Source organism: Oncorhynchus gorbuscha, linkage group LG10 (assembly GCF_021184085.1).
Source record: "Oncorhynchus gorbuscha isolate QuinsamMale2020 ecotype Even-year linkage group LG10, OgorEven_v1.0, whole genome shotgun sequence".
In the NCBI taxonomy this organism is placed as follows: domain Eukaryota; kingdom Metazoa; phylum Chordata; class Actinopteri; order Salmoniformes; family Salmonidae; genus Oncorhynchus; species Oncorhynchus gorbuscha.
The window spans coordinates 24,722,144-24,733,752 of NC_060182.1; the positions used below are offsets into that span (position 1 = coordinate 24,722,144).

The following is an 11,609-nucleotide window of genomic DNA, read 5'->3' on the forward strand; positions in this document are numbered from 1 at the left end:
ATTTTCAAGTTCTCGTAAGATGTTTTCGTATTGTACAGGACTCATTTGCAAGAGACAAGTCTCAATATGACTTCTCTGTTGAAATTAAGGTAAATAAATATAGTAGCCTATCATACATTTCTAGTCAAGGAGAATCATGTAGCCTATATGGACTATACTTGGAGGCGGCTATAAGGAGAGTCAACCGTCAACGCTTTCATTCTCGAGTTTCAGTTTCAACATGTCAAACAACTTCAACTTTTTTTTAAAGCGAGAAATGTTTGCGACATCATCTATATTTTCTGTGATATTTAATTTTTTACTTTTAAATTCACCTGTCTATGAAAACACAGATAATGTGTCTGTTATGATTTTTTAAAATGCAGGCATTAACACGATGTAAAACTGGAGTGGGGTCACAGCAGGCAATGCAGAAAATGGCATAGGTGTGGTTCAAATTTCGAAACAATCAACTTCGATCCGATTATGTGGTTTTGAATAGAAATGACATCTTAAAAAACGGGTTTGCTTATCGCTATTCTTGATCGCATTGACCGATCTTTGAATTCTGTCACACACTGCAGAGACGAGGATGGCATGCCACCGGGCGCTGGATTTAGTTTGCAGTGCGCGCCGGGAGCAGCAGAGTGGGAGGAGTCCTACAATGATCTGTCCCACCATGACACCCTACAATCCAGCGCGCGGGGTGCCACGCGCACGTAGCCTATCCAACCTATATAACCAAGGGGTTCACAGAGTGATCGTCAGTAGGCGGACGGATTTGGTGTTCTCAATAGTTTATTATATAACCCTTTCACGGGATATTTAGCCATTTTGCAACTACAGATGAATATGTAATCATTGTTTTCAGTCATGAGGACCTTGCTGTTGATTATATTCTCTAAATTACTTACTGCTCAGCCGTCACCCATAATTGTAAGTTAATATTTATCCTATAAAAAGTGTTTAGTTGGGAGATTAATCATTTTAATTGTTCATTATGTTATCCACAGAGTGTCACATGTGAGGAATCAGAAGATGGTGAGTTAGCCCAGGGATGGTTCACTCAGATTACAATATTATTTATTTGTTATCTTACCTTGAATTATGGTGACAAGGATAGACTGTAATCCACAAACTGTCAAATCAGTCTACTAATCCATAGACTGCTTTCAGGGTGAGGAAATAATATTTTAATGACCTGTGCAAAGGTGTGCTCATTGCAATCTTCCTTAAGAGGGTTACCTTATTCCTATTAAAGCAGTGGTTAGCAAATCTGTGTTTTGTAGACATGCTGCTGTTCGCTACATTGATGTCAGGAGTGAGATGCTGTCATTTATTGATGGGGTATTTTTTCCCCAAGTGATACCACCGGAATGGATAGAGATTCCTCAGGCATGTCCTTCTCTTCTGCTCGCACTCAAAGTTGCTGTTCTGCCTGAAGACTTTGGGGCTATTCGGCTGAACATAAGTTGGGCCATCAACATCGACAGTAGGGGAAGCCTTATCGGAATTAATTGCATGTTAATAGAAATAGATTTGGAAAAATAACAGTGATGCATATAATACCAACACTTCATATATTTTGCAGAAAGCATTTACTATCTCACAGGAACTTGGATCGATATAGGTGGTGATGCATACCGCTGTCGGTATGAACCACCTTTCGAAAAAGTTGACCTCAGGGGTCTCGAACAGGTGGGCCTACTGTAGCCTATTCCTTTACAACAAACTTCAAATCCCAATCAGTGGCTATATTGCTGATAATTGCCATAGTTAAAAAATGTATATTTGCTAATGTCTAACTCTTTTTGTATTATTCAGGTAAGGCTCATTGAGATAATGTCTTTTTCATACAGCTGTGGTTCTATTACCTTGCACCTGCAGAACCAGGGTTCCATATAATCATCACTGCTTACAATCTTCCAATTCCGGCAGAGGGCGAATTTTCCAAGTTTACGACATGTAATGTACCGTATGGTAAGTACGTTTCTTTTAATGAATTGATATGTTTTTATAGGGATATTAGTTCAATAAAAAAGAAGAAGAATACTAATAATTAGCATATCTTACTGAAATGTATACTCTAGTATATAAGACTATACCTACAGTGGCGTAGCACATATTTGTTGGGCCCCGCAAGGTCAGAGCAAGGCCCCCCAACCCTTGGGGCAGAGAGAGTTGTATAGCTAAACTCATGCTATTTTACACATTTTGACATTAGGCTGAGAGAAAATGTTGCTGTTTTAGAGAACAGTCGTAACTTATTTTTCACAAATATTTGTCTTAATATAAAAAATCATATATTTTTTGATGGACCAAAGTATCAACTTTACCATGTAAAGGAACAACTTTTTTTGTTTTGTTTTATAGCCCTATTCAATGCTCGTTTTTATCAATATTTAGCATATAAAATAACATTTATAAAGCAAACATTACCCCTTAGGTCCAGCAAATACTTCAATTGTTTCAGCATATTTTGCAAAACAGTGATGCAAATATTTGTTCAGAATATTGACAAAACAAATCGATCATAAGGCGGCTAACATCAGTGACAGATATTACAAACCACTGACGGAGTTGACAACAGATACTCAAAACACATATTTTAGCCTCTAAAAATAAAAGTTCAATACAAATATTTGGAAAATTTGGAAAATTATTCATTTGAAAATCCCCAATAAAAACATAACATTCTATCAGATCTGTCAGCACTCTTACGGAGTTGACGTTAGACACAAATCTGATGGAGTTAATGTTTAACGGAGTTGACAAAATTGGCATTTTTCTTATTCATTCAAGTGGTATACATGGTAGCAATTGTGTTTTTCCTCATTTGCTTTATGACTCTAAAATCTAATATAGCATATTCTATCTTATGGTTTTGACCATTGTCTGTTCCTTCCTGCATGTTTCCAAACATCTAAGTTCCTGTAGATTGTGAAAACAGGATGTCACATACTGCAGTCGCACGGCTCATATCTGTATGCCCAGACTTATGACTAAATCACACAAGACAAGCCTGTACCAGCAAAATACTAACATATAATATCTAAGTAAAAACAACATAGTAGGTCTAATTAAACAGTATAGTATGTAATGAATATTACATTTCCACCACAGTGCTAATGGTCGTTGTCCTGTTGGAAGGTGAACCTTCACCCTAGTCTGATGCCCAGAGTGCTCTGGAGCAGGTAATCATCAAGGATATCTCTGTACTTTGCTCCGTGCATCTTTCCCTCAATCCTGACTTGTCTCCCACTCCCTGCTGCTGAAAACATCCCCATATCATGATGCTGCCACCACCATGCTTCACCATAGGGATGGTGCCAGGTTTCCTCCAGGTGTGAACTATGGCATTCAGGCCAAAGAGTTCAATCTTGGTTTCATCAGACCAGAAAATTGTTTGTCATGGTCTGAGAGTTCTTTAGGTGCCTTTTGGCAAACTCAAAGTGGGATGTCACGTCCCTTTTATTGAGGAGTGGCTTCCGTCTGGCAACTCGACCATAAAGGCCTTATTGGAGTAGTGCTGCAGAGATGGTTGTCCTTCTGGAAGGTTCTCTCATTTCCACAGAGGAACTCTGGAGCTCTGTCAGAGTGACCATTGGGTTCTTGGTCACCTCCCTGACCAGGGCCCTTCTCCCCCGATTGCTCAGTTTGGCCGGGCGGCCAACTCCAGGAAGAGTCTTGGTGGTTCCAAACTTCTTCCATTTAAGAATGGACAATCTTGTCTCGGAGCTCTACGGACAATTCCTTCAACCTCATGGCTTGGTTTTTGCTCTGAGATGCACTGTCAACTGTGGGACCCTATATAGACAGGTGTGTGCCTTTCCAAATCATGTTCAGTCAATTGAATTTACCACAGGTGGTCTCCAATCAAGTTGTAGAAACATCTCAAGGATGATTGATGGAAACAGGATGCACCTGAGCTCAATTTCGAGTCTCATAGCAAAGTGTCTGAATACTTATTTAAGGTATTTCTTTTTTTAAATTTATAATATATTTGCAAAAATAAATAAACCTGTTTTCACTTTGTCATTATGGGGTATTGTGTGTAGATTGATGAGGGGGAAAAATATGAATACATTTTAGAATAAGGCTGTCACGTAACAAAATGTGGAAAAATGGAAGGGGTCTGAACACTTTCCAAATGCACTGTATAAGAAAAATAAATACATAATTTTTATAGTGGAATTACTCGTATACCTTTTATGTGGAAATGGCCTATTCACTTCAATACATTTTTCAGCAGGCACCAGGTTACCTTCAGACGAGTCCAGTGAGACTTGAGGGAGTCATGGAGCAAAACAGAGAATACCAACGTGTTCACGAGTCTAATCTTTCTGTAGAGAGGGCATATTAGTGTGTAGCAGAAACGGTTCGGACGCTACAGACTTTTTCGTGAGAACATCGATTTTCGGGATGTCTGATAAACACTGCTGTAGCTCTGCCACCTTCCACCGTTGTCACTAGTTACCACAGCCACAAAGTTATTGGCTATGTCATAAAAACTCATGAAGACTAAAATTAGCTTTTTGTCATTTTTGGTTATGTTTAGGCATAAGGTTAGCAGTCTGTTTAGGGTTAAGGTCAGGGTTAGGCTTAAAATCAGATTTTAAGTATATCAATTGTAAAAATAAAAATGTAAAGGCAGGGTTTAGCCATAATTATGATTTTGTGGCTGTGGTAACTAGTGACGACGGATGCGGTGGGTTGACAACAAACAAACAAAAACAGAGTGGAGCATGGGGGGGGCCTCAAGCGGAGATTATTGTTTTTTCATGCCCAGCTCATGAGCCCCCTTGATGATGTGAAGCCTGAGGCAATTGTCTCTCCTGCCTATTTGCATCCTCTGCCTGTGTGTTCATGGCTTATGATGTGTGCATATGCTATCTACAGGTCAACCTCAGGGGGAACCCCAATCAACCCCCCCCCCTAAAAAAATTGTGTATACCTGAGATCATGGTGCTGAGATGTTTTTCTTTATAGCTAGCACCTCATGTTCAATCATTTCTATATTTGTTTATTAAAGTGGCTGGGCTTTGTTTAACCATTTCCATTCTATTTTATGCCAGCGACATCAAATGACGACACAGGTGAGCAATCTGATTCATTTGACACATGTGATTTGAAGTGCAGGGATTCCTATGTATTTGATAGGTGGTATTTGTGTCTTCTTTTTCTTTTAAGCTGAGTTGGCTTGGCCTACTTCAAACCCCACTGTGATGCCCATATCTGGTAAGATCTTTAAGTCTTTTGAGTGTCTGAACATCTGTGATCTATTTGACATGCTGGTGCCTCCCACCACTCTGTGATGGCAACAATATTCCTGGTTGGACAAGCTTTGAATGTGTGCCCTGGACCAACTACCTTGCTTAGATTGTCATTCTGAATGTCCTCCCTGCCAGACAGTCAGGTTCCCCCCAGGCCTGCCTTGGAAGCTTTTCCTTGCTAGGTTTCTGTAACACTTTGTGACAAAGGTTATTAGCAAAATGGCTATGTCTATACAAACCCAATTTCTATGATTTATCATAATGTATTTGACATGAACTGTGTTCCCTTTTAATATACCTCTCCAAGTAGATACATAGGGAGATTCTGTCCATGAGATTGATTAGCATTTTGTGTTTTATTAGGATACACATTAGCTGCTGTTAAAGCAGTAGCCACTCTTCCTGGGGTCCACACAAAACTTAAAACATGACATAATACAGAACATTAATAGTCAAGAACAGCTCAAGGACAGAAAAAAGTAAATGTAAAATTCCCTGACGTGAACATAGCAGTGTCTCATGAATCATGTAGAGTTATTGAAGCTCCCTCCTGGCTCAGCTCCCCTGACGTGAAAATAGCAGTGTCTCATGAATCATGTAGAGTTATTGAAGCTCCCTCCTGGCTCAGCTTCCCTGACGTGAACATAGCAGTGTCTCATGAATCATATAGAGTTATTGAAGCTCCCTCCTGGCTCAGCTCCCCTGACGTGAACATAGCAGTGTCTCATGAATCATATAGAGTTATTGAAGCTCCCTCCTGGCTCAGCTCCCCTGACGTGAAAATAGCAGTGTCTCATGAATCATGTAGAGTTATTGAAGCTCCCTCCTGGCTCAGCTCCCCTGACGTGAACATAGCAGTGTCTCATGAATCATATAGAGTTATTGAAGCTCCCTCCTGGCTCAGCTCCCCTGACGTGAACATAGCAGTGTCTCATGAATCATGTAGAGTTATTGAAGCTCCCTCCTGGCTCAGCTCCCCTGACGTGAACATAGCAGTGTCTCATGAATCATGTAGAGTTATTGAAGCTCCCTCCTGGCTCAGCTTCCCTGACGTGAACATAGCAGTGTCTCATGAATCATATAGAGTTATTGAAGCTCCCTCCTGGCTCAGCTCCCCTGACGTGAACATAGCAGTGTCTCATGAATCATGTAGAGTTATTGAAGCTCCCTCCTGGCTCAGCTTCCCTGACGTGAACATAGCAGTGTCTCATGAATCATATAGAGTTATTGAAGCTCCCTCCTGGCTCAGCTCCCCTGACGTGAACATAGCAGTGTCTCATGAATCATGTAGAGTTATTGAAGCTCCCTCCTGGCTCAGCTCCCCTGACGTGAAAATAGCAGTGTCTCATGAATCATGTAGAGTTATTGAAGCTCCCTCCTGGCTCAGCTCCCCTGACGTGAAAATAGCAGTGTCTCATGAATCATGTAGAGTTATTGAAGCTCCCTCCTGGCTCAGCTCCCCTGACGTGAACATAGCAGTGTCTCATGAATCATGTAGAGTTATTGAAGCTCCCTCCTGGCTCAGCTCCCCTGACGTGAACATAGCAGTGTCTCATGAATCATATAGAGTTATTGAAGCTCCCTCCTGGCTCAGCTCCCCTGACGTGAACATAGCAGTGTCTCATGAATCATGTAGAGTTATTGAAGCTCCCTCCTGGCTCAGCTCCCCTGACGTGAAAATAGCAGTGTCTCATGAATCATGTAGAGTTATTGAAGCTCCCTCCTGGCTCAGCTCCCCTGACGTGAAAATAGCAGTGTCTCATGAATCATGTAGAGTTATTGAAGCTCCCTCCTGGCTCAGCTCCCCTGACGTGAAAATAGCAGTGTCTCATGAATCATGTAGAGTTATTGAAGCTCCCTCCTGGCTCAGCTCCCCTGACGTGAACATAGCAGTGTCTCATGAATCATGTAGAGTTATTGAAGCTCCCTCCTGGCTCAGCTCCCCTGACGTGAACATAGCAGTGTCTCATGAATCATGTAGAGTTATTGAAGCTCCCTCCTGGCTCAGCTCCCCTGACGTGAACATAGCAGTGTCTCATGAATCATATAGAGTTATTGAAGCTCCCTCCTGGCTCAGCTCCCCTGACGTGAACATAGCAGTGTCTCATGAATCATGTAGAGTTATTGAAGCTCCCTCCTGGCTCAGCTCCCCTGACGTGAAAATAGCAGTGTCTCATGAATCATGTAGAGTTATTGAAGCTCCCTCCTGGCTCAGCTCCCCTGACGTGAAAATAGCAGTGTCTCATGAATCATGTAGAGTTATTGAAGCTCCCTCCTGGCTCAGCTCCCCTGACGTGAAAATAGCAGTGTCTCATGAATCATGTAGAGTTATTGAAGCTCCCTCCTGGCTCAGCTCCCCTGACGTGAACATAGCAGTGTCTCATGAATCATGTAGAGTTATTGAAGCTCCCTCCTGGCTCAGCTCCCCTGACGTGAACATACAGTAGCTACATATCATACGGCATATAGAGCCCCACTGAAAATACTTTGCTCTCGCTAAATTCCCCTGACGTGAATAAAGCTACATTGTCATTTACAGGTACCACCCGTAATGGGTCTCCTGGGGTAAAATGTAGTCTTATTACAGTTACCACCCGTAATGGGACTCCTGGGGTAAAATGTAGTCTTATTACAGTTACCACCCATAATGGGTCTCCTGGGGTAAAATGTGGGGTTATTACAGTTACCACCCGTAATGGGTCTCCTGGCGTAAAATGTAGGGTTATTACAGTTTCCACCCGTAATGGGTCTCCTGGAGTAAAATGTAGTCTTATTACAGTTTCCACCCGTAATGAGTCTCCTGGGGTAAAATGTTGGGTTATTACAGTTACCACCCGTAATGGGTCTCCTGGGATAAAATGTAATCTTCTGGAGTTTTTTGCATTACAGTTACCACCCTTAATGATGATGAGGGGAAACCAGCAAGCCTTCTAATAGTCTATATTGGATGCTTAGCTGGGCTCGTGGCACTGGTGGCTTGCTCTCTCACTCTGTGTAAGCTAAACAGGATCTCTTTAAATTCAGGAATCAACATTGAACAAACTCTTTGTTTTGAAGTAACTATCTTCTCTCTCATTTATTTTCCAGATCAAATGTATGGAAGGCACTCAAATTCCCACTTCACTGAGCTGCCGAAGGCAACTGAGGTCACTATGTCGGTGCTGGTGGTGTACCCTGCAGAAAACCCTGTCTTTCAGAGAGCTGTGCTAGCTTTTGCTGAGTTCCTCCAGTGGCATGGTGACTGCCAGGTGGCTATAGACATGTGGCAGCGTGGCAGGCTGGCAGAGCAGGGCCCGATGCGCTGGCTAGCAGATCAAGCCAAATCCGTAGCCAGGGTGATGGTTGTAAGCCCGCAGCCCAACCACTGCCACACTGGCCCAGGGGAACACACAGTACCAGCCGCGGCTCATGACCTGTTTCCTCTGGTGCTCAACATGGTGGCAAGCTACGCTCAGTGCCCCAATGAGCTGGCCAAGTTCTGGTTGGTGCACCTAGGCAAGGCCCCGGAGAGGAGTGGCCTACCTGTGGAATTGACATCCTGTAGGGAATTTAGTCTGAACAGGGACTTGGAGAAACTGTGTAGACACTTGCATCAGCAGGGCTCCAAAAGACCAGGGTTAATGTTCAGATCAGGGTTGGCCTATGGGGAGAAGGCGACAGGGAAGCTGAAAGAGGCTGTGCAGCAGTTAGAGGCATGGCAATGCTCTCAGCCAGGAGGTGCAGGGGAGGCAGCTCCTTTGACCAAATTGATGGCTAGACTGTAAGAACCTGATGATGCTCGTGTGATGACAAATACAGAGTTTAAATAGTAATATGAAAATAATCTAAGTAAAAACTCTCTTTTGACCACTTGTAGAACAGTGGGACTGCAAAAATGAGGGCATGCTAACTTTTCTCACTTAGCTTTAAGATTGCTTTTTAAATAGTTGAATGTGTTATTTTTCATCAAATGTTTCTGTTTTGGAAATGAAACAAATATTCTATGGTGTTGACATTTTTTATATACTTATTGAATGTTTTGTTTATGTAAATAAATACTTGAATCTAATTATTGACTAACTTCAATGAGTATACAATATTACACTGTATTTTCCATTTATAAAGCTCTGTAGTACCACATTTTGTATAAGATGTGCATTTTCACACACTGAATTAAATGGAAAATCTTACTCAAAAACAACATATGGATTTCAGATGCTTATAAATTTGTGTCTATAATTGTTTACTTTGGAATTACTTTTCCCCTGATTTCTACTGAACAAAAATATAAATGCAACATGCAACAATTTCAAAGATTTTACTAAGTTACAGGTCATATGAGGAAATCAGTCAATTGAAATAAATGTATCTGTCACGTCTGGTCCCGCTCCCCCTCTCTGGCGCTCGAGGTCGCCAGGCTGTTTATCACAACTGTCACCATTGTTACGCCCATCAGCACTTCATCAGACTCACCTGAACTCCATTACGTTATTAATTACCTCCTCTATATCTGTCACTGCCTCAGTTTCTTTCCCAAGCCAGCATTAATGTCGTTATGTGTCCCTTGTACAGACACTGTTTGTGTTATGTTTCCTGTCTGTTTATTCATTAAATATTGTCACAATCGTTTATAGATTGATTGGACCAAGGTGCAGCGTGGTAGGCGTACATTTTTATTTTATGTAAATGACACCGGAAAAACAACAAAATACAAAAACAAACGTAGAGCTACATGCAGTGCAGAAAGCAACTACACACAAACAAGACCCCACAATCTAAGGTGGGAAAAAGGGCTGCCTAAGTATGATCCCCAAACAGAGACAACGATAAACAGCTGCCTCTGATTGGGAACCATACTAGGCCAACAAATAGAAACATAGATTTGCCCACCCAAGTCACACCCTGACCTAACCAAATAGAGAATAAAAAAGGCTCTCTAAGGTCAGGGCGTGACAAATATTCCCTCCCTGTACTTGCTTCTCATCTCCCAGCATCTGTCCATACAGTATTAGGGTATAATCTATGGATTTCATGACTAGGAATGCAGATATGCATCTGTTGGTCACAGATACCTTTAAAAAAAATGGGCCTCAGGAATTTGTCACTGTATTTTTGTGCAATCAAACTGCCATCAATAAAATAAAATTGTGTTCATTGTCTGTAGCTTATGCCTGCCCATACCATAACCCCACCGCCACCATGGGGCACACTGTTCACAACGTTGACATCACCAAACCACTCGCCCACACAACGCCATACACACGGTCTGCAGTTGTGAGGCCGGTTAGACGTACTGCCAAATTCTCTAAAACAATGTTGGAGGTAGCTTATGGTAGAGAAATTAACATTGAATTCTCTGGCAACAGCTCTGGTGCCAGATAATTAAATGTTAATTTCTCTATCACAAGCTGCCTCCAACATTGTTTGATAAAATATGGCAGCATCCTCCCTCAACTTGAGACATCTGTGGCATTATGTTGTATGACAAAACTACTTATTTTAGAGTGGCCATTTATAGCCCCCAACACAAGGTGCACCTATGGAATGATAATGTTGTTTAATCAGCTTCTTGATATGCCACGCCTGTCAAGTGGATGGATAATCTTGGAAAATGAGATTTTTGTGTATGGAACATTTCCGGGATCTTTTATTTCAGCTCATGATTACAACATGTTTACATGTTGCGTGTTTATTTTTGTTCAGTATACATACAGAACTGCATTGTCATCTCTTTCTCTCTTTGTGATGTCATATGGTGTTCCTGTTTATGCACCAGGCCAGCTGAGTGCAGGTGGGCTCTCCATCAACACGAGGCTCATGCTGTTCCCACCCCAAGTACACACAGGTACACACATACACATGTACACACACAAACCACTACATTTCCAACAAGATGTCTGTGTGTGTGTTACAGGAGGAGTTGAAGGTGCAGCATGCCTCGTACCTGCGGAAACACCCAGAGCTCCACGCCATGATGGGCGACTTCTTGCAGTTCCTGTTACTACGAAAACCGAGCGCCATCATCATGTTCACACAGCAGGACTTCTTCGCCTCCCGCCGACCCCCGGGGAGCACCTTCAATACCTCCTCACCTTAAGGAAATACACTGTGGCTGCGTCTGTGTCTCAATAGTCTAGTAGCTTCCTTTCACAGGCACTTTAGTGAAGACAAAACTTTTCTGGTTAGCGCTTGTCACTAGTATGTACAGAGGCTCTCGAGATCTAGAGTATTGTTAAAATATGAATGCTTTTATGGATGTTTTTTAAATTTATTTTGTGTTACTGTCTTGTTTGTATGAGGTGCACTGAACCAAATTCCAATCAACTTTGTTGATCGCAAGAGTTAAAGTTATGTCAGTTGGTGTGAATGAAAATAATG

At 41.9% G+C, this 11,609-nt stretch overlaps 1 protein-coding gene across 3 annotated transcripts; it reads left to right on the forward strand.

Annotated features, from left to right (window-relative positions):
- Positions 1-353: 353 nt before the first annotated feature.
- LOC124045739 lies at positions 354-9,424 on the forward strand. Of its 3 annotated transcripts, none has more exons than XM_046365311.1 (9): positions 623-915; positions 993-1,020; positions 1,343-1,471; positions 1,592-1,677; positions 1,839-1,959; positions 5,055-5,075; positions 5,170-5,217; positions 8,142-8,246; positions 8,340-9,423. In XM_046365311.1, exons 1-9 carry the CDS (start codon positions 853-855, stop codon positions 9,014-9,016), a joined length of 1,278 nt encoding a protein of 425 aa, XP_046221267.1. In that variant the 5' UTR covers positions 623-852; the 3' UTR covers positions 9,017-9,423. The 3 variants fall into 3 exon arrangements, with proteins under 3 accessions (XP_046221268.1, XP_046221267.1, XP_046221266.1); XM_046365310.1 differs by having other exon boundaries at positions 647-915; positions 1,571-1,677; XM_046365312.1 differs by lacking the exon at positions 8,142-8,246 and having other exon boundaries at positions 354-915; positions 1,571-1,677; positions 8,340-9,424.
- The last annotated feature ends 2,185 nt before the right edge of the window (positions 9,425-11,609 follow it).

Excerpts from the sequence above, each read along its gene's own strand:
- LOC124045739 (XM_046365310.1), top strand. The coding sequence starts at position 853 with ATGAGGACCTTGCTGTTGATTATATTCTCTAAATTACTTACTGCTCAG. Across the intron at positions 916-992 it reads CTCAGCCGTCACCCATAATT|AGTGTCACATGTGAGGAATC; the intron begins GTAAGTTAATAT and ends TGTTATCCACAG. Across the intron at positions 1,021-1,342 it reads ATGTGAGGAATCAGAAGATG|TGATACCACCGGAATGGATA; the intron begins GTGAGTTAGCCC and ends TTTTTCCCCAAG.